This window comes from Sylvia atricapilla, chromosome 30 (genome assembly GCF_009819655.1).
Source record: "Sylvia atricapilla isolate bSylAtr1 chromosome 30, bSylAtr1.pri, whole genome shotgun sequence".
NCBI lineage: Eukaryota > Metazoa > Chordata > Aves > Passeriformes > Sylviidae > Sylvia > Sylvia atricapilla.
Window position 1 is genome coordinate 1,286,540 of NC_089169.1, and position 20,559 is coordinate 1,307,098.

At 59.7% G+C, this 20,559-nt stretch overlaps 1 protein-coding gene and 1 long non-coding RNA gene across 4 annotated transcripts; one reads left to right on the forward strand and one right to left on the reverse strand.

The window, feature by feature from the left end:
• Positions 1-493: 493 nt before the first annotated feature.
• Positions 494-1,023, reverse strand: LOC136372979 (uncharacterized). The gene is made up of 2 exons (XR_010745557.1): positions 571-1,023; positions 494-527 (listed from the first exon to the last, which is right to left on the reverse strand). It is a non-coding gene; the product is annotated as an uncharacterized lncRNA (long non-coding RNA).
• Positions 1,024-1,893: 870 nt separating this feature from the next.
• On the forward strand, positions 1,894-19,725 carry LOC136372994 (induced myeloid leukemia cell differentiation protein Mcl-1 homolog). 3 transcript variants are annotated; one of them, XR_010745564.1, is made up of 5 exons: positions 1,894-2,495; positions 4,550-4,797; positions 5,793-6,028; positions 16,933-17,038; positions 19,626-19,725. XR_010745564.1 is itself a non-coding variant. In XM_066337908.1 (3 exons), the coding sequence occupies exons 1-3, from the start codon at positions 1,961-1,963 to the stop codon at positions 5,907-5,909; spliced, it is 900 nt and encodes a 299-aa protein (XP_066194005.1). In that variant the 5' UTR covers positions 1,894-1,960; the 3' UTR covers positions 5,910-7,310. The 3 variants fall into 3 exon arrangements, 1 of the variants encoding a protein (XP_066194005.1); XR_010745565.1 differs by lacking the exon at positions 16,933-17,038; XM_066337908.1 differs by lacking the exons at positions 16,933-17,038; positions 19,626-19,725 and having other exon boundaries at positions 5,793-7,310.
• Positions 19,726-20,559: the final 834 nt, after the last annotated feature.

Consider the following 20,559-nt stretch of genomic DNA (forward strand, 5'->3'; position numbering starts at 1 on the left):
AAGGGTCCCCCAGGGGGATACACATCCCTGGTTTTGCTGGATCTGGGACATGAGGGCTCCAGGGCACTGGGATGGGGCCCTGTGCTCACCACAGCCTCCTCCACTGCTCCAGACAGAGCACAGGGATGCTCAGTATGGGCACAGATTCATCAGTTGGTCCCCAAAAATGCTGACCAGGGAGGTGGCAGCTCAGCATGCCTCCTTGGAGAGAAAAGACCCCCACGGGAGGAGCTGTGCTCTCCCAACATCTGGCTTTTCATCCCCACCTCTGGGGTTCTCCCCGCTGCCTGAACCCTGAGGCACTGGGATCTCCTGTCCCCAGGATCTCACTGCTGGGAAGGGCAGGACTTTCCTGGGTCCCTTTTGGTGCTTGGGGTTCAGCACAGAGCCCACCCTGTCCTGTGGTCCCTGTCCCAGCATCTCACTCTCATCACATCCCAGTCTGGTGACACCACCAAGTCACGGGGGCTGGGGGCTGGTGTCACTTCCCATGTGATGGCCACAGCTCCACTGTGCACTTTGGTGACCTTTGGTGGCACAGAGAGGCCCCAGCACACGTCCCTGAGAAACCCTTTTGGGGTAACTGTGATTTCAGGGGCTCCAGATCTCAATTTCCAGTGTCTTGGGAGGCATCAAAAGGCATCTGTTGAGGTGCACTGGTCACTGGCTCTCGGGTAGGAATGGCCCCAGCCCTGCAGGACAGCAGAGCCTTTGTCCCCACACCACCTCTCCATCCTGGACTTCCAGGGAGGTGGGGATGGAGCAGAGCCTTGGACAGGGGTCCAACAAAGGGGTTTTGGAGACCTCCCATCCTTCCTCAGGGCAAACCCACAGCATTTCCCTGTTCTTGGAGGCTCTGATCCACCTGCACTAACCCCTGAGGCTTCTTCCCTGGCCAAATTTTGACAAAACCGGCAGATTTTGAAGGCATCTTGCTCAGTCCCAGGGGTGAAGGAGGGGCCTGTGGCCAGGGAAGATAAAAATTGATACCCAGTGCCCCAAGGGTGCTGAGAGTGACCTGGGTGACCCACCCTGGCGATGGGTGCTGCCCTGTGACCTCCCAGGGCCGGTGGGTGCAGGGGGAGTCCAGTCCTGGGCGAGATGGGGGACACCAAGGGCTGGAAGGAATGGGGCAGCTCCCCACAAACCTCCAGATAAGGGAGCCAAGGTCAGAACCGGCTTGAACCAGACGTAATCCACGTGGGATTCCTTAGAATCACGGAATAATTTGGGTTGGAAGTTTCTTTTAAAGGCCATCTACTCCAACCCCCTGCACTGAGCAGGGACATCATTACTAGATCATTACTGTCCCTCCTGACTTGGAATGTTTCAAGGCATCTCCCATCTCCCTGGGCAACCTATTCCAGCGTCTTATTACCCTCAAAATAATAATAAGAATAAAAAAATCTTCCCTTTATCCACGCACACTCACAGTCTCTATCTACCTGCTTTTAGTTTAAAACCATCACCCCTGGCGCTGCTGCAGTCTCAGGAGGCTGGATCCCACTCCCTGTTTTCCAGGCCCTTTTTGCGCTGCCCAGGGGATGCTCGGCGCCGCAGAACCGTGAGTGACCGCGGGGCCCGAGGCAGGGAGGGGACACATGTGCCATGAGGACGGTCCCCGGTGCCTGCGGGAGCTTTTCCTCGGGGGCTCCATCCCTGAGGGATGAGGGAGATGAACCCAGCACGGCACCGCCCTGGGAACAGCGGCGACACCGACAACGAGCCACCGGGCTCAGCAGGCGGGAAGGGGGCGGTCTCATTTTATATTTTTTTTTGAAAGAGCGCTTTTTTTTTTTTTTTTTTTTTTCACTCCCGAAAGAACGGAAGCGGAGGTGAAAAAAAGAGGCCTACCCGCGGCCCGCCCTTCTCCCCGCCCTCTGCGGCGTCACCGCGCCGCTTATATAACCCGGCCGCGCCGGTCCCGCCCGCACGCCGCCGGCCGCTCGTACCGGGCGCCATGTTCGCCGTGAAGCCGAAAGCCGTTATCGGCTTCAATCTGTACTGCGGCGGCTCCCCGGCGCTGAGCCCCGGCGGGCCCGGGGAGCGCCCGGAGCCCGCGGCCGCCGCCGCCTCAGAGGCGCCGCGCGAGCGCTCCGGGCCCGCCGCCGGCCGCGCCGAGCCTCCCCGCGCGCTGATTGGCTGCGGCGCGCCGCCTCGCTCGCTGATTGGCTGCGGCGCGACTCTCTGGCGCCCCGAGGAGGAGCTGGACGGCTGCGAGCCTGAGGGCGAGCGCGGCCCCGCCGCAGACTCGCTGCCGGGGACCCCCCCGGGACCCCCCGACGGCCTCCGGCAGGACTCGCTGGAGCTCATCAGCCGCTACCTGCGAGAAGTGACCGGCGAGGCAGAACCCGCTTCCAAGAAACTTTTCCCGGGGCTCCTAGGCGGTCCCGGTCGGCCCGGCTCGGCGGGAGATGCGGTGATGGAGAAAGCTTTGGAGACGCTGCGGAGAGTCGGCGACGGCGTGATGAGGAAACACGAGCTCGCTTTTCAAGGTGTGTGTGTGTTCTCAGCCGGACACTCCGGGGAGGAGGCTGCGACCCTCGTTCTCTGCCGTGGGCCGAGTTCCTGACGCCGGAGGGGTTTGGGGAGGGGGCGATGCTCCCGGGATGTGCCCTTGGCTCGGAGGGGGTTAAATAAAGCAGCTGCCAAGTGATCAAAAACGAAACTGAACTTTGTTCCATTGGGAGCAGGAAAAGGCGCTGTTGGTGTGTGCAGAGGAGATAATTTAGTTATAGATTAGCCCCGGTTCCTCCTCGTTGTCCCCCCCCTTGGCTCGGGGTGACTGTGCAAATAATCCCAAGCGGCCAAAGATTAGTTCGCTCGGGAGTTTCAAATCCTCGCCCCTAGTTTAGGTCCACGGGGATTTTTGGTGGGGGAATTCTCCTGGGCAGTGTGTTCATAGAACCGTGGAATGGTTTGGGTCTAAATAGACATTAAAATTAGTCCAATCCCATGGGCAGGGACATCTTCCACTATCTCAGGGTGTCCTAAGCCTTTTCCAACCTGCCCTTGGGATCCAGGGGCAGCCACGGCTTCCCTGGGCAATCTAGTTTAAAGTATTTTATATATTTCCTGAAGCAGCCATAGGAAGCTGACCCCCCAGTGCCTGGCCTGGTGTCCTGGGGATGAACTGAAAATGAGAAGTGACCGATTTGACCTGGTTTGGAGTGGCTCAGGCTGGTTTGGGGGCAGCTCCCAGGTCAGGATGGAGCCCAGCAGAGCAGAGCAGTGTCTGCCTTTCCTCCTGAGCTGCTGCGTGGGCAAACACCTTCCTCCTCGCAGGAGGATGTGCCAGTTTCTTTTCAGCTTGTCGGCTTTTTTTTTTTTAATTTTTTTTTTTTTTTGGCTGAGTTTCTTTTTTGCTTGTTTGTTGAACACAAAGAGCTTCGGTTTCATCCTTAGCTGTGCTGCTGGGAAAGGCCGTGGCATCAGTTCCTCTGTCCCAATTCCCGGACGTGCTTGTTGAATGACTCTTGAGAGGAATGGCCAAAGCTGAGCTGTGGAGTTTTGTTTTTTTTTTTCCTCATTCCTGAGGTTTTTTCCCCCATATTTTTCACTCTTCCGATGCCATTTTTCTCCCCTCGCGGGGTTAAAATTAACGATTGAAAATCTCCATTCCTGATTGATGTAGAGAGGGAAAAACCAGGAGTAATTAAAGAGGGAATGAGGATGAATTTTCGAGAATTTCTGGGAATGTGGTATCAGGGAAAAAAAAAAATCCCTGGGAAAATCCTGTATTCCAGCCCAGGAAAATAAATAAAAGACCGGAAATTCTACCTTTAAAAAGGCATTAGGAAAAAGGGGAGGTTTGGAGCCAGGGAAAAAAAATAGGAATAAAGAGGAAAACTCCAGGAAAAACCGGGAAAAGAGACCTGGGAATGGGGGGAAAAAAATATCCCAAAATCATGGGATTTATGGGAATTTTTGGATGCTGGGCGGAGGGGAGGATTTTGAAAATTCCCAGTGCTATCCCAGCGTTTTCCCTGGTGTTTTCTCTGGGATTCCCAGTGAGCTGTAGGGAATTGGTGATTTCTTGGTTTCTGTGGGGATGGTGATTTCCTGGCTGCTGAGGAGGAACTGCCTCGCTCAGGTTTCCTGCAAATTTGAGCAACACCAAGCAGCCAACGCCTTTCGGTTTCGCAAAGGCTTGTCTGGTTTGCTCCTGGCAGGCTCGAGCTGGGGAATTCTGCTCTTCCAGACACTGACCCTGTGTCCATGAACTGGGGACGTGTTTGAGGAGCTGCTCTTGGGCTCTGCTCAGCCCCCAGGCTGTGTTTTTGACCTGTTGGGGTTTGGAGACCTTGAGACGTGCTCAGACACCACAGCTGTCCCCCAGACAGGGGGAGGAAGGAACTAAAAGTGTGTCAGAGGCTGGGTTTTGTCTGGCCCAGGTGTGAGGAGGGCAGCAGAGCCTTCTGAGGAGGCAGGAATCTCTCTCCATCACTGACACTTTAGAGACCCCAGTGGGGTGTGGGGAGGTCACAGATCCTCTCCCTGCTCCTCGTGGGGCTGTTTGGCGCCCTGGCCCTAAACCAGAATCTTGCAGGAATGCTGCGGAAGCTGGAGATCCAGCAAGAGGAAGATCTGCAGTCGGTGGTGGAGGTGGCTGCCCACGTCTTCAGCGACGGGGTGACCAACTGGGGCCGTGTGGTGACACTCATCTCCTTCGGAGCCTTCGTGGCCAAGCACCTGAAGAGCATCAAGCAGGAGCAGAGCATCAGCTCCTTGGCCGGGATCATCACCGACGCCCTGGTCTCCTCCAAGAGGGAGTGGCTCGAGAGCCAGAGGGGCTGGGTGAGTCACTGCCCGCCCAGAATTCCTCGGCTTTTCCCAACATTCCAGCCTTTTCCTGTGTCAGTGACCCGGCCACTGTGTGTCACTGCTGACTCACTGCTTCCTGGCTGGAGTCAAGGGGGAGGGTTGTGGGGCTTCAGGGTCAACTCACCATGAGCTGCCTGGAGTGGTTTGAACAAAAAAGGAATTCCTGTCCAGCCTGGGGGTAACATTCCCAAAGCCAGGGCAATCCTGGGAGCACTGAGCTCACTTGGAGCTGCTGGGGTGGCTGAAAATGGGGCTGGGGGAGCACAGTCTGACATAGTGGGCTGAAAATGGGGCTGGGGGAGGCACAGGGGGGGTTTGAGGCTGAATTGGGGCTGGGGGAAGGAAGCACAGGGGGTGTTTGAGGCTGGGGGAAGCACAGGGGATGTTTGAGCCTAAAAATGGGGCTGGGGAAGGAAGCACAGGGGATGTTTGAGGCTGAATTGGGGCTGGGGGAGCCCAGGGGATGATGTGCAGGCTGAATTTGGGCTGGGGGAAGGAAGCACAGGGGATGATGTGCAGGATGAAATGGGGCTGGGGGAATTACAGGGGATGATGTGCAGGATGAACTGAGGATGGAGGAAGGAAGCACAGGGGATGTTTGAAGCTGAATTGGGGCTGGGGAAGGAAGCACAGGGGATGATGTTTTGGGCTGAATTGAGGCTGGGGGAGCCCATGGGATGATGTGCAGGCTGAATTTGGGCTGGGGGAATTACAGGGGATGTTTGGGGCTGAATTTGGGCTGGGGGAGCCCAGGGGATGATGTGCAGGATGAATTTGGGCTGAAGGAAGGAAGCACAGGGGATGTTTGAGGCTGAATTGGGGCTGGGGGAGCCCAGGGGATGATGTGCAGGATGAATTAAGGCTAGAGGAGCCCAGAGGATGTGCCAGGCAGGCTGTTCCCCTCCTCCCCACCAGGGATGCCTGGCAGGGCACTGACCATCCCTTCTCTCTCTCTCTCTCTCTCTCAGGAGGGCTTTGTGGACTTCTTCCGAGTGGAGGACCTGGAGGGCAGCATCCGGAACGTGCTGATGGCCTTTGCAGGAGTGGCTGGCCTGGGGGCTGGCTTGGCCTACATGATCCGGTGAGGCTGGAGCTGCCCAGGACCAGGACTTGGGGAGGAGTGACTCCTGGGCCTGCAGAGCTGCCCGTTCCCTCAGCGAGTGCTGCTGAAGCTGGACTTGAGCGACCCGAGGAGGAGATGGAGGTATCCTGGGAGCAGCTCATTCCTGAGCCACAGGAAGGTGTGAGCCGAGGTTGTGGGTGCTGATGGAGGATTTATTGCTTTGGGAACGGAGCGTGGGACAGTTGTTAACTCTGCTGCCTTGGAGAGGATGGTGCTGGGCAGCTCAAGTGGACTGGCTTCACTTTGATCCTTGGAGAGAACCATCTGGGAGCTCCAGCAGCTCCTGCCTGGACTGAGGTCTTCTCCTGGGCTGGGCGAGGCAGCTGAGCCTGGAGCAGATGTTTTTGAGGGTTGTGGTTGTGGGTTTGGTTTTTTTTTTTTTTTTTTTTTTTTTTTTTTCCTGGAAATAGCACCTTCTGCTGCCGCTGCCCTGCCTAAACTTGCAGCTCTGTTGCTGCAGCAGAAGCACTGGATGCTGGAAATGTTGTGCCACCTGTCCCCAGGTGCTGCTTGGGAGTGGCAGAGCTGGGACCTTCTGCCCTGGAGCTGGAGCCCTGCCCAGCCCCTTCCCTCCTTGTGGGGCAGCTGGGAGGGAAGTCCTGGCCCCAAACAGCCTCTCCTGGCTGCACAAAGACAGTTCAGAAATAGTGTATTTGTAAGTATGTAAAAAAAAAAAAACCTCCCCCCATTGGGCCGGGGATGATGTAGAGAACCTGTAAATGTCTATAAATCTGTAGAATATATACATTTTTACAGACCTGATGATGCAAAAAAGGAGGAATTCATTCTCAAATGTGGGTGCACTGTGCTTCATTCCTCTTGGGAAGTAGCATTTTTGTGGCAAAGCCTCTCCTCCTGCCTTGACTCCACTGGAGCCTTTCCCTCAAGTACTTGAGCAGCACAGCCAGGGAGTGTGACAAGCAGCAGTGGCCTCGTGGGCTCGGTGTGACCACGGCTGGCTGGCAACAGCTGATGTTTCTGTTTGTTTGAAGCTTTTTTGGTGGCTCTTGCCCTCCTGGTGGGGGCAGGGAGCTGTGGAAGTCGATGTGGCCACTTCCTTTTCTTCCCCTCCTCTTTGCTCCTCCAAGCCATGAGCTGGACAAAGCTGATGTTTGAATGTAAAACGTTCTGGGGCTGCCCCTGGGCTCCCCACTCGGTGGCTTTGCTGCCCAGGGGGCTCACAGGGCTGGCCCACCCCTGGCTCCGGGGGGCTGCACTGGTGGGGACCCCGCAGGGACCGTCCTTGTCCCCAGGATGTGACCTGGAGCCTGAGCCATGCCCAGCTCAGCAATGGTGCTACAGCCAGGCCCTGCTTGTGTGCAAAACAAGCTGTAGTTTGGTCAATAAATGTATTTTGTTCTCATTTCTTTTGGTACCAAACTCTCAGTTTGCCCCAAGGAGGGGCTGAGCTCTTGTGCTGCCCCTGGGGCTCCTCACAGCCCCTGGATTGTTGGAAAAGCCTCTGTGGGGTGTGGGAAAAGGGTTTGGGGTGTCTGGTGGCACCTCTGGGGCTCTCCCTGCCCTGGGTGTGGGTGGGGAGAACCCCCAAAGCATCTCCTGCACAACTTGGGCTGTGCCACCCCCCAGGGGACCTGGGGACAGGGACATTGCTGTCTTTGGAATATGCTCCTTGTCCATCCCAGGGATGGGAACGTGGGGCTTTGCTCACAGAACCCCACACTGGCCTTGGAGGGACCTTAAAGCTCCTCTTGTTTCACCTCCTGCCTACCAGGGACACCTCCCAGGTTGCTCCAAACCCCATCCAGCCTTGGCTGGAAACGCTTCCAGAGATGGGGAAGCCACATTTCTCTGGAAAAGCTGTGCCAGGGTCTCACCCAGCACTGCTGGGGGCCTCCTGCATGGGGCTGCAGTTCCCCCCACGTCTTAGGGGATGTGGGGACCTCTTTGTCTCCCTCTTTAAGGGCTCTCTGCACCTCCAGACCTCCCCTGTTTTCCCCAGATTCCCATCCCTGCAGGTTTGGGGTGGATGTGTCCCCTCTCTCAGCTCCCTCCTGCCAGGAGCAGCTCTGTTCAGCTGGAAAATCCCCTCCAAAGAGGCAAAATCCTGCCCCAAAATCCACATCAGGGCTCCTGGGGTGTCCAGGGTCACCTGTGCTGGGGGACAGCAGCAGCTTCCCGAGGTGCTGGCACCAAAAGAAAAAAAACCACCACGGAGTGACTCAGCCCTGCAGTGCTGCTGGTTGGGGCTTTTCTGCTTTTTTTGGGGGTGGTTTTATTTTGGTTTGGGTTTTTTTTTTTCCTGTTTGTTTTTTTGTTTGGGTTTTGTTGTGTTTTTTTTTAAACGCTGTCTCTATGGGGACTATTTTGGGCTTGTTTGGTTCCCCGGGGGTGCGCTGGGGTTTTAATGCAAAACTGGGGCTTTGCCATGGAAATATGCAAAGGGAGGGATGGAGGGGGGCGTTTTAGGGGCTTGTGGGTGGGATTTGGGGTGCAGGTGGGGCTCAGGGTGTGGGGATTCCCTGGGGCGTTGGTGGCTCCCAGATTTGGGTGTGGGTGCCTGGGAGGGGTTGGGGTGCAGGTGAAAGCTGGGGCGTGGGTGCCTCCCAGGGATTTGGGGCGTTGGTGGCTCCTAAATTTAGGGGTGGGTAGTTGTGGGGTGTTGTGGGTGGCTCAGAGAGGTTGGGGTGCTGCTGGAGCTCGAGCTGGATTTGGCTCTTGGGGGAATTTGGGGTGCTGATGGCACAGAGAGGTTGGGGTGCAGGTTGAGGGGTTGGCTGTGGGTACCACAGGGCAGAGGAATTGGGGTGCAGGCGCCTGGAGGAGTTTTGGGGTGCAGGGGAGGAACTGGGGTGTGGACCAATTTTGGGGTGGGGGGGCCTGGATTAGTTTTGGGATGTCTGGGGTGTTAGGGTGCTGGGTTTCTGTAGCAGATTTGGGGTGTCTGGGGGATGTTAGGGTGCTGGGCTCCTGCAGCAGTTTCGGGGCTCCTGCAGCAGTTTTGGGGTGTCTGGGGGATGTTAGGGTTCTGGGGCTCCTGCAGCAGTTTCGGGGTGCCTGAAGCAGTTTTGGGGCTCCTGCAGCAGTTTTGGGGTGTCTGGGGGATGTTAGGGTTTCGAGGCTCCTGCAGCAGTTTTGGGGTGCGGGTGCCTGCAGCAGTTTTGGGGCGCCTGCAGCAGTTTTGGGGTGTCTGGGGTATGTTAGGGTTCTGGGGTGCCTGAAGCAGTTTTGGGGCTCCTGAAGCAGTTTTGGGGTGTCTGGGGGATGGTACGGTGCTGGGTTTCTGTAGCAGATTTGGGGTGTCTGGGGTATGTTAGGGTTTTGGGGCTCCTGCAGCATTTTGGGGCTCCTGCAGCAGTTTCAGGGTGTCTGGGGGATGTTAGGGTTTTGGGGCTCCTGCAGCAGTTTCGGGGCTCCTGCAGCAGTTTCGGGGGGCTCTGGGGCTGTGTTTCCTGGAAGCCGCCTGGCGCTGCCGATAACCCCGAGCTTTCCACTTCCCGTCCCCGCCGGGGCTTTTCGCAGAAGCCGCCGCGACTTCCCCGAAGCGAGCTGTAAATAAGAGCGGGGAGGGGAACGAGGGGGGTTAAAGATTACAGATTAAAAAGCAGCTGCCGGCCCGGGGAGGGTGCAGCAGGTTGTGTCACCTCAGCGCCTGGCCCGGCTGGTTTTTTGGGGTCCCCCAAAAAACTCTGGGCTGGGGGAAGTTTTGGGGCAGCAGCTGCGCCCAGCCCCGAAAGCTCCCGAGCGGCTCATGCAAATGTACAAAATCCCCCAGATGGCCAAAATCCCCCGGTTCGGGCTCGTTTCTGCGTCGCTGCTCCCGGTCACGCCCCGGCGTTTTCCCTCGGGGGGTTCGGGGGCTGCTCCTGGGCTGCCCCTGCAGCTTGTGGGGCTGAGAGTTCCCTTTGGGGGGTCACTGCCCTCTCCCCCCATCTATGGGGCTGAGTTCCCTTTGGGGGTCACTGCCCTCTCCCCCTGTTTATGGGGCTGAGAGTTCCCTTTGGGGGTCACTGCCCTCTCCCCCATCTATGGGGCAGGGAGGGTCCTTTGGGGGGGTCACTGCCCTCTCCCCCATCTATGGGGCTGAGAGTTCCCTTTTGGGGGGGTCACTGCCCTCTCCCCCCATCTATGGGGCTGAGGGTTCCCTTTGGGGGTCACTGCCCTCTCCCCCATCTATGGGGCTGAGTTCCCTTTGGGGGTCACTGCCCTCTCCCCCATCTATGGGGCTGAGAGTTCCCTTTGGGGGTCACTGCCCTCTCCCCCATCTATGGGGCTGAGAGTTCCCTTTGGGGGTCACTGCCCTCTCCCCCGTTTATGGGGCTGAGTTCCCTTTGGGGGTCACTGCCCTCTTCCCCATCTATGGGGCTGAGAGTTCCCTTTGGGGGTCACTGCCCTCTCCCCCCATCTATGGGGCTGAGGGTTCCCTTTGGGGGTCACTGCCCTCTCCCCCATCTATGGGGCTGAGTTCCCTTTGGGGGTCACTGCCCTCTCCCCCATCTATGGGGCTGAGTGTTCCCTTTGGGGGTCACTGCCCTCTCCCCCATCTATGGGGCTGAGAGTTCCCTTTGGGGGTCACTGCCCTCTCCCCCTCTATGGGGCTGAGAGTTCCCTTGGGGGTCACTGCCCTCTCCCCCTGTTTATGGGGCTGAGAGTTCCCTTTGGGGGTCACTGCCCTCTCCCCCCATCTATGGGGCAGGGAGGGTCCTTTGGGGGGTCACTGCCCTCTCCCCCCATCTATGGGGCTGGGAGTTCCCTTTGGGGGGTCACTGCCCTCTCCCCCATCTATGGGGCTGAGTTCCCTTTGGGGGTCACTGCCCTCTCCCCCTCTATGGGGCTGAGAGTTCCCTTTGGGGGTCACTGCCCTCTCCCCCCCTCTATGGGGCAGGGAGGATCCTTTGGGGGTCACTGCCCTCTCCCCCATCTATGGGGCTGAGAGATCCTTTGGGGGGGTCACTGCCCTCTCCCCCTGTTTATGGGGCTGAGAGTTCCCTTTGGGGGTCACTGCCCTCTCCCCCATCTATGGGGCAGGGAGGGTCCTTTGGAAGTCACTGCCCTCTCCCCCCATCTATGGGGCTGAGAGTTCCCTTTGGGGGGGTCACTGCCCTCTCCCCCCATCTATGGGGCTGAGAGTTCCCTTTGGGGGTCACTGCCCTCTCCCCCCATCTATGGGGCAGGGAGGATCCTTTGGGGGGTCACTGCCCTCTCCCCCCATCTATGGGGCTGAGAGTTCCCTTTGGGGGTCACTGCCCTCTCCCCCCATCTATGGGGCAGGGAGGGTTCTTTGGGGGGTCACTGCCCTGTCCCCCATCTATGGGGCTGAGTTCCCTTTGGGGGTCACTGCCCTGTCCCCCATCTATGGGGCTGAGAGTTCCCTTTGGGGGTCACTGCCCTCTCCCCCCATCTATGGGGCTGAGAGTTCCCTTTGGGGGGTCACTGCCCTCTCCCCCATCTATGGGGCAGGGAGGATCCTTTGGGGGTCACTGCCCTCTCCCCCCATCTATGGGGCTGAGAGATCCTTTGGGGGTCACTGCCCTCTCCCCCGTTTATGGGGCTGGGAGGGTCCTTTGGGGGTCACTGCCCTCTCCCCCATCTGTGGGGCTGGGAGTTCCCTTTGGGGGTCACTGCCCTCTCCCCCCATCTATGGGGCTGAGTTCCCTTTGGGGGTCACTGCCCTCTCCCCCATCTATGGGGCTGAGTTCCCTTTGGGGGTCACTGCCCTCTCCCCCTCTATGGGGCTGAGAGTTCCCTTTGGGGGTCACTGCCCTCTCCCCCCCTCTATGGGGCAGGGAGGATCCTTTGGGGGTCACTGCCCTCTCCCCCCATCTATGGGGCTGAGAGATCCTTTGGGGGGGTCACTGCCCTCTCCCCCTGTTTATGGGGCTGAGAGTTCCCTTTGGGGGTCACTGCCCTCTCCCCCATCTATGGGGCAGGGAGGGTCCTTTGGAAGTCACTGCCCTCTCCCCCCATCTATGGGGCTGAGAGTTCCCTTTGGGGGGGTCACTGCCCTCTCCCCCGTTTATGGGGCTGAGGGTTCCCTTTGGGGGTCACTGCCCTCTCCCCCATCTATGGGGCTGAGTTCCCTTTGGGGGTCACTGCCCTCTCCCCCCATCTATGGGGCTGAGTTCCCTTTGGGGGGTCACTGCCCTGTCCCCCATCTATGGGGCTGAGAGTTCCCTTTGGGGGTCACTGCCCTCTCCCCCCATCTATGGGGCTGAGTTCCCTTTGGGGGGTCACTGCCCTGTCCCCCATCTATGGGGCTGAGAGTTCCCTTTGGGGGTCACTGCCCTGTCCCCCATCTATGGGGCTGAGAGTTCCCTTTGGGGGTCACTGCCCTCTCCCCCATCTATGGGGCTGAGAGGATCCTTTGGGGGGTCACTGCCTTCTCCCCCATCTATGGGGCAGGGAGAGTCCTTTGGGGGTCACTGCCCTCTCCCCCATCTATGGGGCAGGGAGAGTTCCCTTTGGGGGTCACTGCCCTCTCCCCCGTTTATGGGGCTGAGAGTTCCCTTTGGGGGTCACTGCCCTCTCCCCCTGTTTATGGGGCTGAGAGTTCCCTTTGGGGGTCACTGCCCTCTCCCCCCATCTATGGGGCAGGGAGGGTCCTTTGGGGGGTCACTGCCCTCTCCCCCCATCTATGGGGCTGAGAGTTCCCTTTGGGGGTCACTGCCCTCTCCCCCATCTATGGGGCTGAGAGTTCCCTTTGGGGGTCACTGCCCTCTCCCCCATCTATGGGGCTGAGAGTTCCCTTTGGGGGTCACTGCCCTCTCCCCCATCTATGGGGCTGAGAGTTCCCTTTGGGGGGTCACTGCCCTCTCCCCCCATCTATGGGGCTGAGAGTTCCCTTTGGGGGGTCACTGCCCTCTCCCCCATCTATGGGGCTGAGAGTTCCCTTTGGGGGGTCACTGCCCTCTCCCCCCATCTATGGGGCAGGGAGGTCCTTTGGGGGGTCACTGCCCTCTCCCCCCATCTATGGGGCTGAGAGTTCCCTTTGGGGGTCACTGCCCTCTCCCCCCATCTATGGGGCTGAGAGTTCCCTTTGGGGGTCACTGCCCTCTCCCCCCATCTATGGGGCTGAGAGTTCCCTTTGGGGGGTCACTGCCCTCTCCCCCCATCTATGGGGCTGAGTTCCCTTTGGGGGTCACTGTCCTCTCCCCCATCTATGGGGCTGAGAGATCCTTTGGGGGTCACTGCCCTCTCCCCCTGTTTATGGGGCTGAGAGATCCTTTGGGGGGGTCACTGCCCTCTCCCCCATCTATGGGGCTGAGAGTTCCCTTTGGGGGTCACTGCCCTCTCCCTCATCTATGGGGCTGAGAGTTCCCTTTGGGGGTCACTGCCCTCTCCCCCTGTTTATGGGGCTGAGAGATCCTTTGGGGGGGTCACTGCCCTCTCCCCCGTTTATGGGGCTGAGAGTTCCCTTTGGGGGTCACTGCCCTCTCCCCCCATCTATGGGGCTGAGAGTTCCCTTTGGGGGTCACTGCCCTCTCCCCCATCTATGGGGCTGAGAGATCCTTTGGGGGTCACTGCCCTCTCCCCCGTTTATGGGGCTGAGAGTTCCCTTTGGGGGGTCACTGCCCTCTCCCCCCATGTATGGGGCTGAGTGTTCCCTTTGGGGGGTCACTGCCCTCTCCCCCATCTATGGGGCAGGGAGGATCCTTTGGGGGGTCACTGCCCTCTCCCCCGTCACTCCCCGGGATTGTCCCTGCCGCGGAGGCGGGTGACTCACTTGGGGTGAGATGACGAATTTTGGGGACACTTGGCGCTGGGTTTGGGGCAGTGGGCGGGTGTCACCGCGCTGCTGTCATGAGCCTCAGCGCCCCTTCCCCCGGCTCCCGGTGCGGGCTGTGGGGCTGGGCTCCCCTCCTGAGCCCCCCGAGTGCCGGGCTGTGCCCTGGAGAGTTGGGGTCCCGCTGTCCCCCGCCTCTGCCCGGGTGTGGGGTGTGTGGGGTGCTCTGGGGTTGTGACCCCCAGCACAGTCCCCTCCCTAGGGACCCCGAACCCCCGTTCGCAGCCTGGCCACGGGCACTGGGCTGCTCCATGGAGGCTTCACCCTCCTTATCCTCATCCTCTTCTCTTCCTCCTCCTCTCCCGGCCCCCAGCCCGCCCTGGCCCGAGGGTTATGGGGGCTGTGGAGGATGTGGTTGGGGGGGTTTAGGGGTTATGGGGGCACAGGGGGTGCTGAGGATGTGTTTGGGGCATATTTGGGGGGTTAGGCTCTCGGGGGGCACAGGGGGTGTGGAGGATGTGTTGGGGGGATTTAGGGGTTATGGGGGCACAAGGGGTGTTGAGGATGTGTTTGGGGGGATTTAGGGGTTATGGGGGGACACCGAGGACACGGTTGGGGGGGGGTTAGGCTCTCGGGGGGCACAGGGGGTGTGGAGGATGTGTTTGGGGGGATTTAGGGATTATGGGGGGCACAGGGGGGTGTGGAGGATGTGTTGGGGGGATTTAGGGGTTATGGGGGCACAGGGGGTGCTGAGGACACGGTTTGGGGGATTTAGGGGTTATGGGGGACACCGAGGACACGGTTTGGGGGGATTTAGGGGTTATGGGGGACACCGAGGACACGGTTTGGGGGGATTTAGGGGTTATGGGGGGCACCGAGGACACTGTTTGGGGGGGGTTTAGGCTCTCGGGGGGCACGGGGGCTGTGCGGGCAGGGGTCGGTGGGTGCGGGCCCGGAGCTGCCCGGGCAGGAGGAGCGGTGACTCAGGCAGGAATGTGCTGGCAGGACACGGCGTTCCTGTCCCAGCGCCACGGCCCCGCCACCGCCCCGGGCACTGCCCCGGAGCCCGCGGGGCCGGGCTGTCCCGAGCGCCCCAGGGAGCTCCAGTGTGCCCCAGTGAGGTCCCAGTGAGTTCCTGTGGGTTCCAGTGTATCCCAGTGAGCTCCCAGTGTGCCCCAGTGTACTCCAGTGAGCTCCTAGTGAGTTCCTGTGTGCCCCAGTGAGCTTCCAGTGTATCCCAGTGTGCCCCAGTGAGCTCCAGGGCACCCCAGTGTGCCCCAGTGAGCTTCCAGGGTATCCCAGTGTATTCCAGTGAGCTCCAGTGAGCTTCCAGGGTACCCCAGTGAGGTCCCAGTGAGTTCCTGTGTGCCCCAGTGTATCCCAGTGAGCTCCTAGTGAGGTTCCAGTGTATCCCAGTGAGTTCCAGTGAGCTTCCAGTGAGCTCCCAGTGAGGTTCCAGTGTATCCCAGTGAGCTCCCAGTGAGTTCCAGTGTGCCCCAGTGTGCCCCATTGAGCTCCCAGTGTATCTCAGTGAGTTCCAGTGTGCCCCAGTGAGGTCCCAGTGTGCTCCAGTGTGCCCCAGTTCCAATATCTGAGGGCACATCCCAGTGTATCCCAGTTTCCCCAGTGTCCCAGCCAGGTCCTGGGGGTGCCCAGGAGCAGTGCAGGGAACAGGGGGGACACTGGGATGTCCCTGAGCGGGGACAGGCCATGAAATGGCACAGCTCTGCTGTGAGTGATCCGTGGCACATCCTCAGGTCCCTCTGGAAAGCGCTGGGACACCAAATCGATCTGTCCCCCGGGGTGTCCTCCAGGGTGGGAGCTAAGCCCAGACCTCGGCCAGGCTGGGGATGTGTCACTGTCACTGCCCAGGGAAACTGAGGCCACCAGCCCCCTCCCACCCTCTGCCAAGCCCCAGGGTTTGGAGATGGGGGGACACAGAGGGTGCCGAGGGTCTCTGTGGAGCTCAGACACTGCATCTCTCCTGCCTGGGTGCCTTTGGGACGTCTGGGAGCACCCTGGGGTGGGGTAATGGAATAATTTGGGATGTGTGGGGCTGGGGCCACAGGGATGGCCAGGGATGCACGGGGGACGGTGACAGGGACACCCACAGCCAAGGATGGGGACTGAGGACACCCCATGGCCACGTGTGGCCACTCGGGGGTGGTCCAGGCTGTGATGAGAGGTGTGGGGCTGCCCCAGGGTCCTGCTCTGCTGTCCCCAGCACTGTCCCCTTGGCTGGGGGGGGACACCAGCTCAAATCCAACCCCCAATCCTAACCCCCCATCCCACCCTGACCCCCCCAGCCCGGGCATTGACAAATCCCGGTTCCGCGGAACCGAGGAGCCCCCGCTCAGCCGGGTTTGTTCCTTTGTGTCATCACCACAAGCACGTCAGAGCCATTTCCTTCCCCTTCCCGCCCCCGTGTCATCCCTGGCCGCCCACGGGAACATCTCCGAGGACCCCCGGGGCTGGGACCTGACCCCCCGTTTGAGCCCCTCTTTGGGGCGTATCTGGGGTTTTTTCTGTGCCCAGAGAAATTTTCTTTCTCCGGCCAGGCGGAGGAGTTGGGGAAGATGGAACAGGAGTTGTCCCTGTCCCCAGAGCAGACTCAGAGCTTCCTCCTTGCGGTGCTCTGAGGAGGAGGAGGAGGAGGAGGAAGGAAGCTGGTCCGGTGGGAGTGGGGAGATGCTGGGGCTCTCGCCAACCTCCCAGCAGAGGAGGACTCGTGCCAGGCCAGGATCACTGCTCCCTGTGCCAGGGACACTGCAGGACACCTGTCACCCCCAGTGCTGGGGACAGTTCTGGGACTTTCATCCCCCCCAAAAATAATGGAGGGGCTGGAGCGTGTCCAGAGAAGGGAATGGAGAATTCCTGAGGGAGCTGGGGAAGGGGCTGAGCCTGGAGAAAAGGAGCTCAGGAGGGACCTTGTGGCTCTGCACAAGTCCCCAACAGGAGGGGACAGCCGGGGGTCGGGCTGTGCTCCAGGGAACAGGGACAGGACAAAGTGAGATGGCCTCAAGCTGTGCCGTGGAGGTTTAAATTGGCTATTAGGAATGATTTTTTCATGGAAAGAGTTGTCAGGCATTGGAACGGACTGCCCAGAGTCGCCATCCCCAGAGGTATTAACATTTGTGCGGATGTGGCACTTGGGGACAGGGTTTGGAGCAGCTGTGGCTGGATCCCTGGCAGTGCCAGGGCCAGGCTGGAAGGTGTCCCTGCCATGGCTGCGGTGCGATGAGATCATCTTCAAGGTCCTTTCCCCCCCAGACCATTCCTTGATCCTGTCATTCCATGATTCCAGGGGCTGGCCCAGAGCCGGAGCAGAACCTCCTCGGCAGAGCAGATTTCACCTCCTGCCCCAGAGCCACCCCGGGGCCCCTCGGCACCTCTGACATTTCCCGCTCAAGGTGAGAAATTCCCGGGGCTCATCCCTGGGAGCGGCAGGAGAGCGGCGTGGGCCGCCGGGGGCCCGGGGACACTGACCGGGGGCGGTACCGGGGGCGGTACCGGGAGTCCTGGATCACGGGCGGTACCGGGGGTCCCGAACCAGAGGCGGTACCACGGGCGGTACCGAGTGTCCTGGACCAGAGGAAGTACCACGGGCGGTGCCTTGAGTCCCGGACCACGGGCGCTACCAGGGCGGTACCAGGGGTCCGGTACCACGGGTGGTACCGGGGGTCCCGAACCAGAGGCGGTACCAGGGGCGGTACCGGGAGTCCTGGATCACGGGCGGTACCGGGGCTCTCGGATCACGGGCGGTACCGAGGCTCCTGGATCACGGGCGGTACCATGGGCGGTACCGAGGCTCCCGGATCACGGGCGGTACCACGGGCGGTACCGGGGCTCCCGGATCACGGGCGGTACCACGGGCGGTACCGAGGCTCTCGGATCACGGGCGGTACCGGGGGCGGTACCGGGGCTCCCGGATCACGGGCGGTACCGAGGCTCCGGACCGCGCCGGTCCCGCCCCCCGCACACGCACCGCCCGCAGCGCGCTGCCGCCGCCCGCTGGCCGAGGCCGGTACTGCAGCAGCCCGGGCTCCGCACATGCGCAGTGCCGCTACCGGCCCCGGGCGCTGCCGCCGCCGCCTCCCGGTGAGGAAAGGCCGCCGGTGCTGCCCGGAGCGGAGCGGAGCCCACAGCGAGGAGCGGCGGCCGCTGGTGCTGCCCCAAGCGGACCGGAGCGGAGCGGACCTGAGCCCACAGCACGGAGCGGCGGCCGCCGGTGCCGCCCCCGATCCGCGCCGCCCGCTGCTGCCGCCGCGTGGTGGGAGCGCGGTACTGCAGGGAGTGTCACTGCGGGCAGGGGACAGAGCCCCAGAGCCCAAACCTGTCCCCCCGAGGGTCGTCATCATCCCCCGGTCATCTCCACTTGGCCAGAATCAGGCTAGAATATGCTGAATGGAAAGGATCAGCCAGTCCAGCCCCTGGCCCTGCACAGACCCCAGCAATCCCACCCTGGGCAGCCCTGGCAGAGCTGTCCAAGTTCTCCTGGAGCTCTGGGGCTGTGCCCATTCCCTGGGGAGCCTGGGCAGTGCCCAGCACCTCTGGGGGAAGAGCCTTTCCCTGATATCCACCCCAAACCTCCCTGACACTGCTCCAGCCATTCCCTGGCTCCTGTTACTGTCATCACAGAGAAGAGATGGGGTCTGCTTTTGTGGACTGCAGTGAATTCCTCTCCTCTCCTCTCCTCTCCTCTCCTCTCCTCTCCTCTCCTCTCCTCTCCTCTCCTCTCCTCTCCTCTCCTCTCCTCTCCTCTCCTCTCCTCTCCTCTCCTCTCCTCTCCTCTCCTCTCCTCTCCTCTCCTCTCCTCTCCTCTCCTCTCCTCTCCTCTCTCCTCTCCTCTCCTCTCCTCTCCTCTCCTCTCCTCTCCTCTCCTCTCCTCTCCTCTCCTCTCCTCTCCTCTCCTCTCCTCTCCTCTCCTCTCCTCTCCTCTCCTCTCCTCTCCTCTCCTCTCCTCTCCTCTCCTCTCCTCTCCTCTCCTCTCCTCTCCTCTCCTCTCCTCATCCTCTCCTCTCCTCTCCTCTCCTCTCCTCTCCTCTCCTCTCCTCTCCTCTCCTCTCCTCGATGCTTCTGCTTCTTGCTCAAATTCCTTCCCCGCTGTTGAAGAACCAGTTTTTAAACCCCTCTTTCTCTGGGATCAGGTCTCAGAAGCAAAGCCGCAGTGAGGGTGTGACAACCTGTGAGGAATCGTGGTGGCCATGTGGCCGCTCTCCAGTTTCGCTGTGGGCTCCTGAGTGATGCCAGGAGGCGTTTGGGAAGGAGATCACCGGCCCCGTGTGGGTGGTGCGGGCGACAGGAGCTTGGCAAGGAGAGAGGTTTGTCATTGTCCCCACCCACGGCGGCACCGGGCGCTTTCTGTGCCGGGGGAAGGTTCTGCCACCCTCGCTCACGAGCCCACCTCCAAAACTGGGTTACATCTTCCAAAACGGGGATACCTCCTCCCAAACTGGGTACATCCTCCCAAACTGGGATACATCCTCCCAAACTGGGTATATCCTCCCAAACTAGATACATCCTCCCAAACTGGGTAACCTCCTCCCAAACTGGGTAACCTCCTCCCAAACTGGGATAGCTCCTCCCAAACTGGGATAGCTCCTCCCAAACCGGGTACCTCCTCCCAAACCGGGTACATCCTCCCAAACTGGGTACATCCAGGGAGTGTTCCCACACGGAAAGGGCCACGACTGAAAGCTGTTGCTCATCCTCACCTGCCCTGTGCTTTCCTTCCCCCAGCAGCTGTAAGAGTTCAAGGCCAGGTTGGATGGGGCTTGGAGCAGCCTGGGATAGTAAAAGGTTGTCCCTGTCATAGCAGGGGGTGGCACTGGATGATCCCAAACCAGTCTGGGACTGCTGTGATCACTTCATGTCAGCTGTGTGACAGCAGCTCAAGGGAGCAGGAAATGGGCCAGGAGGGATTTACAGCTCCCTGCACGGGCTGTGGGTGTAAAATCAGGCAGCTTCTGTGGTGGTTTTACTTTTATTTTATTACAGAATCCTCGACACAGCTCAGCCCTCCACAGACCAACCAGAAAGAACAGCAACACCTCAGTTCCTGCTCAAAAAAACACAACAAGGCTTCCCATGGAACCTCTCCTGGTGTCCCTTTGTTCCCTCCTGTGGCTGCGGCTGCAGTTAAAGAGGGGGTCCCTGCTCTGGAGGGTTGACAAGGAAGTTTGGGACTTTCTGCTGGGTTGGTTTGTTCCTCTTTCAGGACACAGACCTCACAGTGTCTGCAGTTTCCTCAGCAGGGGCAGCTCGGGTCACTGCTCCCTGTGACAGTGACAGGACCCCTGGAAACGGCTGGAGCAGTGTCAGGGAGGTTTAGGGTGGATGTCAGGGAAAGGTTCTTCCCCCAGAGGTGCTGGGCACTGCTCAGGCTCCTCAGGGAATGGGCACAGCCCCAGAGCTCCAGGAGAACTTGGACAGCTCTGCCAGGGCTGCCCAGGGTGGGATTGTTGGGGTGTCTGTGCAGGGCCAGGGGCTGGACTGGCTGATCCCTGTGGGTCCCTTCCAACTTGTTGGGGAAGATGAATCAGGGAAACCTTATCAATAGGATTGCTTAGCAAAGATTCTGAAAATACCAAACCTATAATCAGGATAGAAATGAAAGCTGACTTTGAGTTGTAGGATACTGAGTCTTAGTTACTATAGAACCTGAAAACAATGGTCTAAATAGCTGCAGGAGAATCCCTTTGGATTGAACAATCCCTTTCTGCTGGCTGAGGGATCCAAAGGTCAATGCAGCAAAACAGAAGTTTAAAGAGTAGTTTTTAGAGTTTAAAATATAACACAGTATAGTAATATAGTAGTTCTTATAGGCTGTATGTAGATTCTATAGGATTTTGTGTCTTGCATTGGTTGGTCACTGTAAATTAGAATATTCATCACAAAAGGAGATATAATGGATTGTAACAAAGACTTTGCT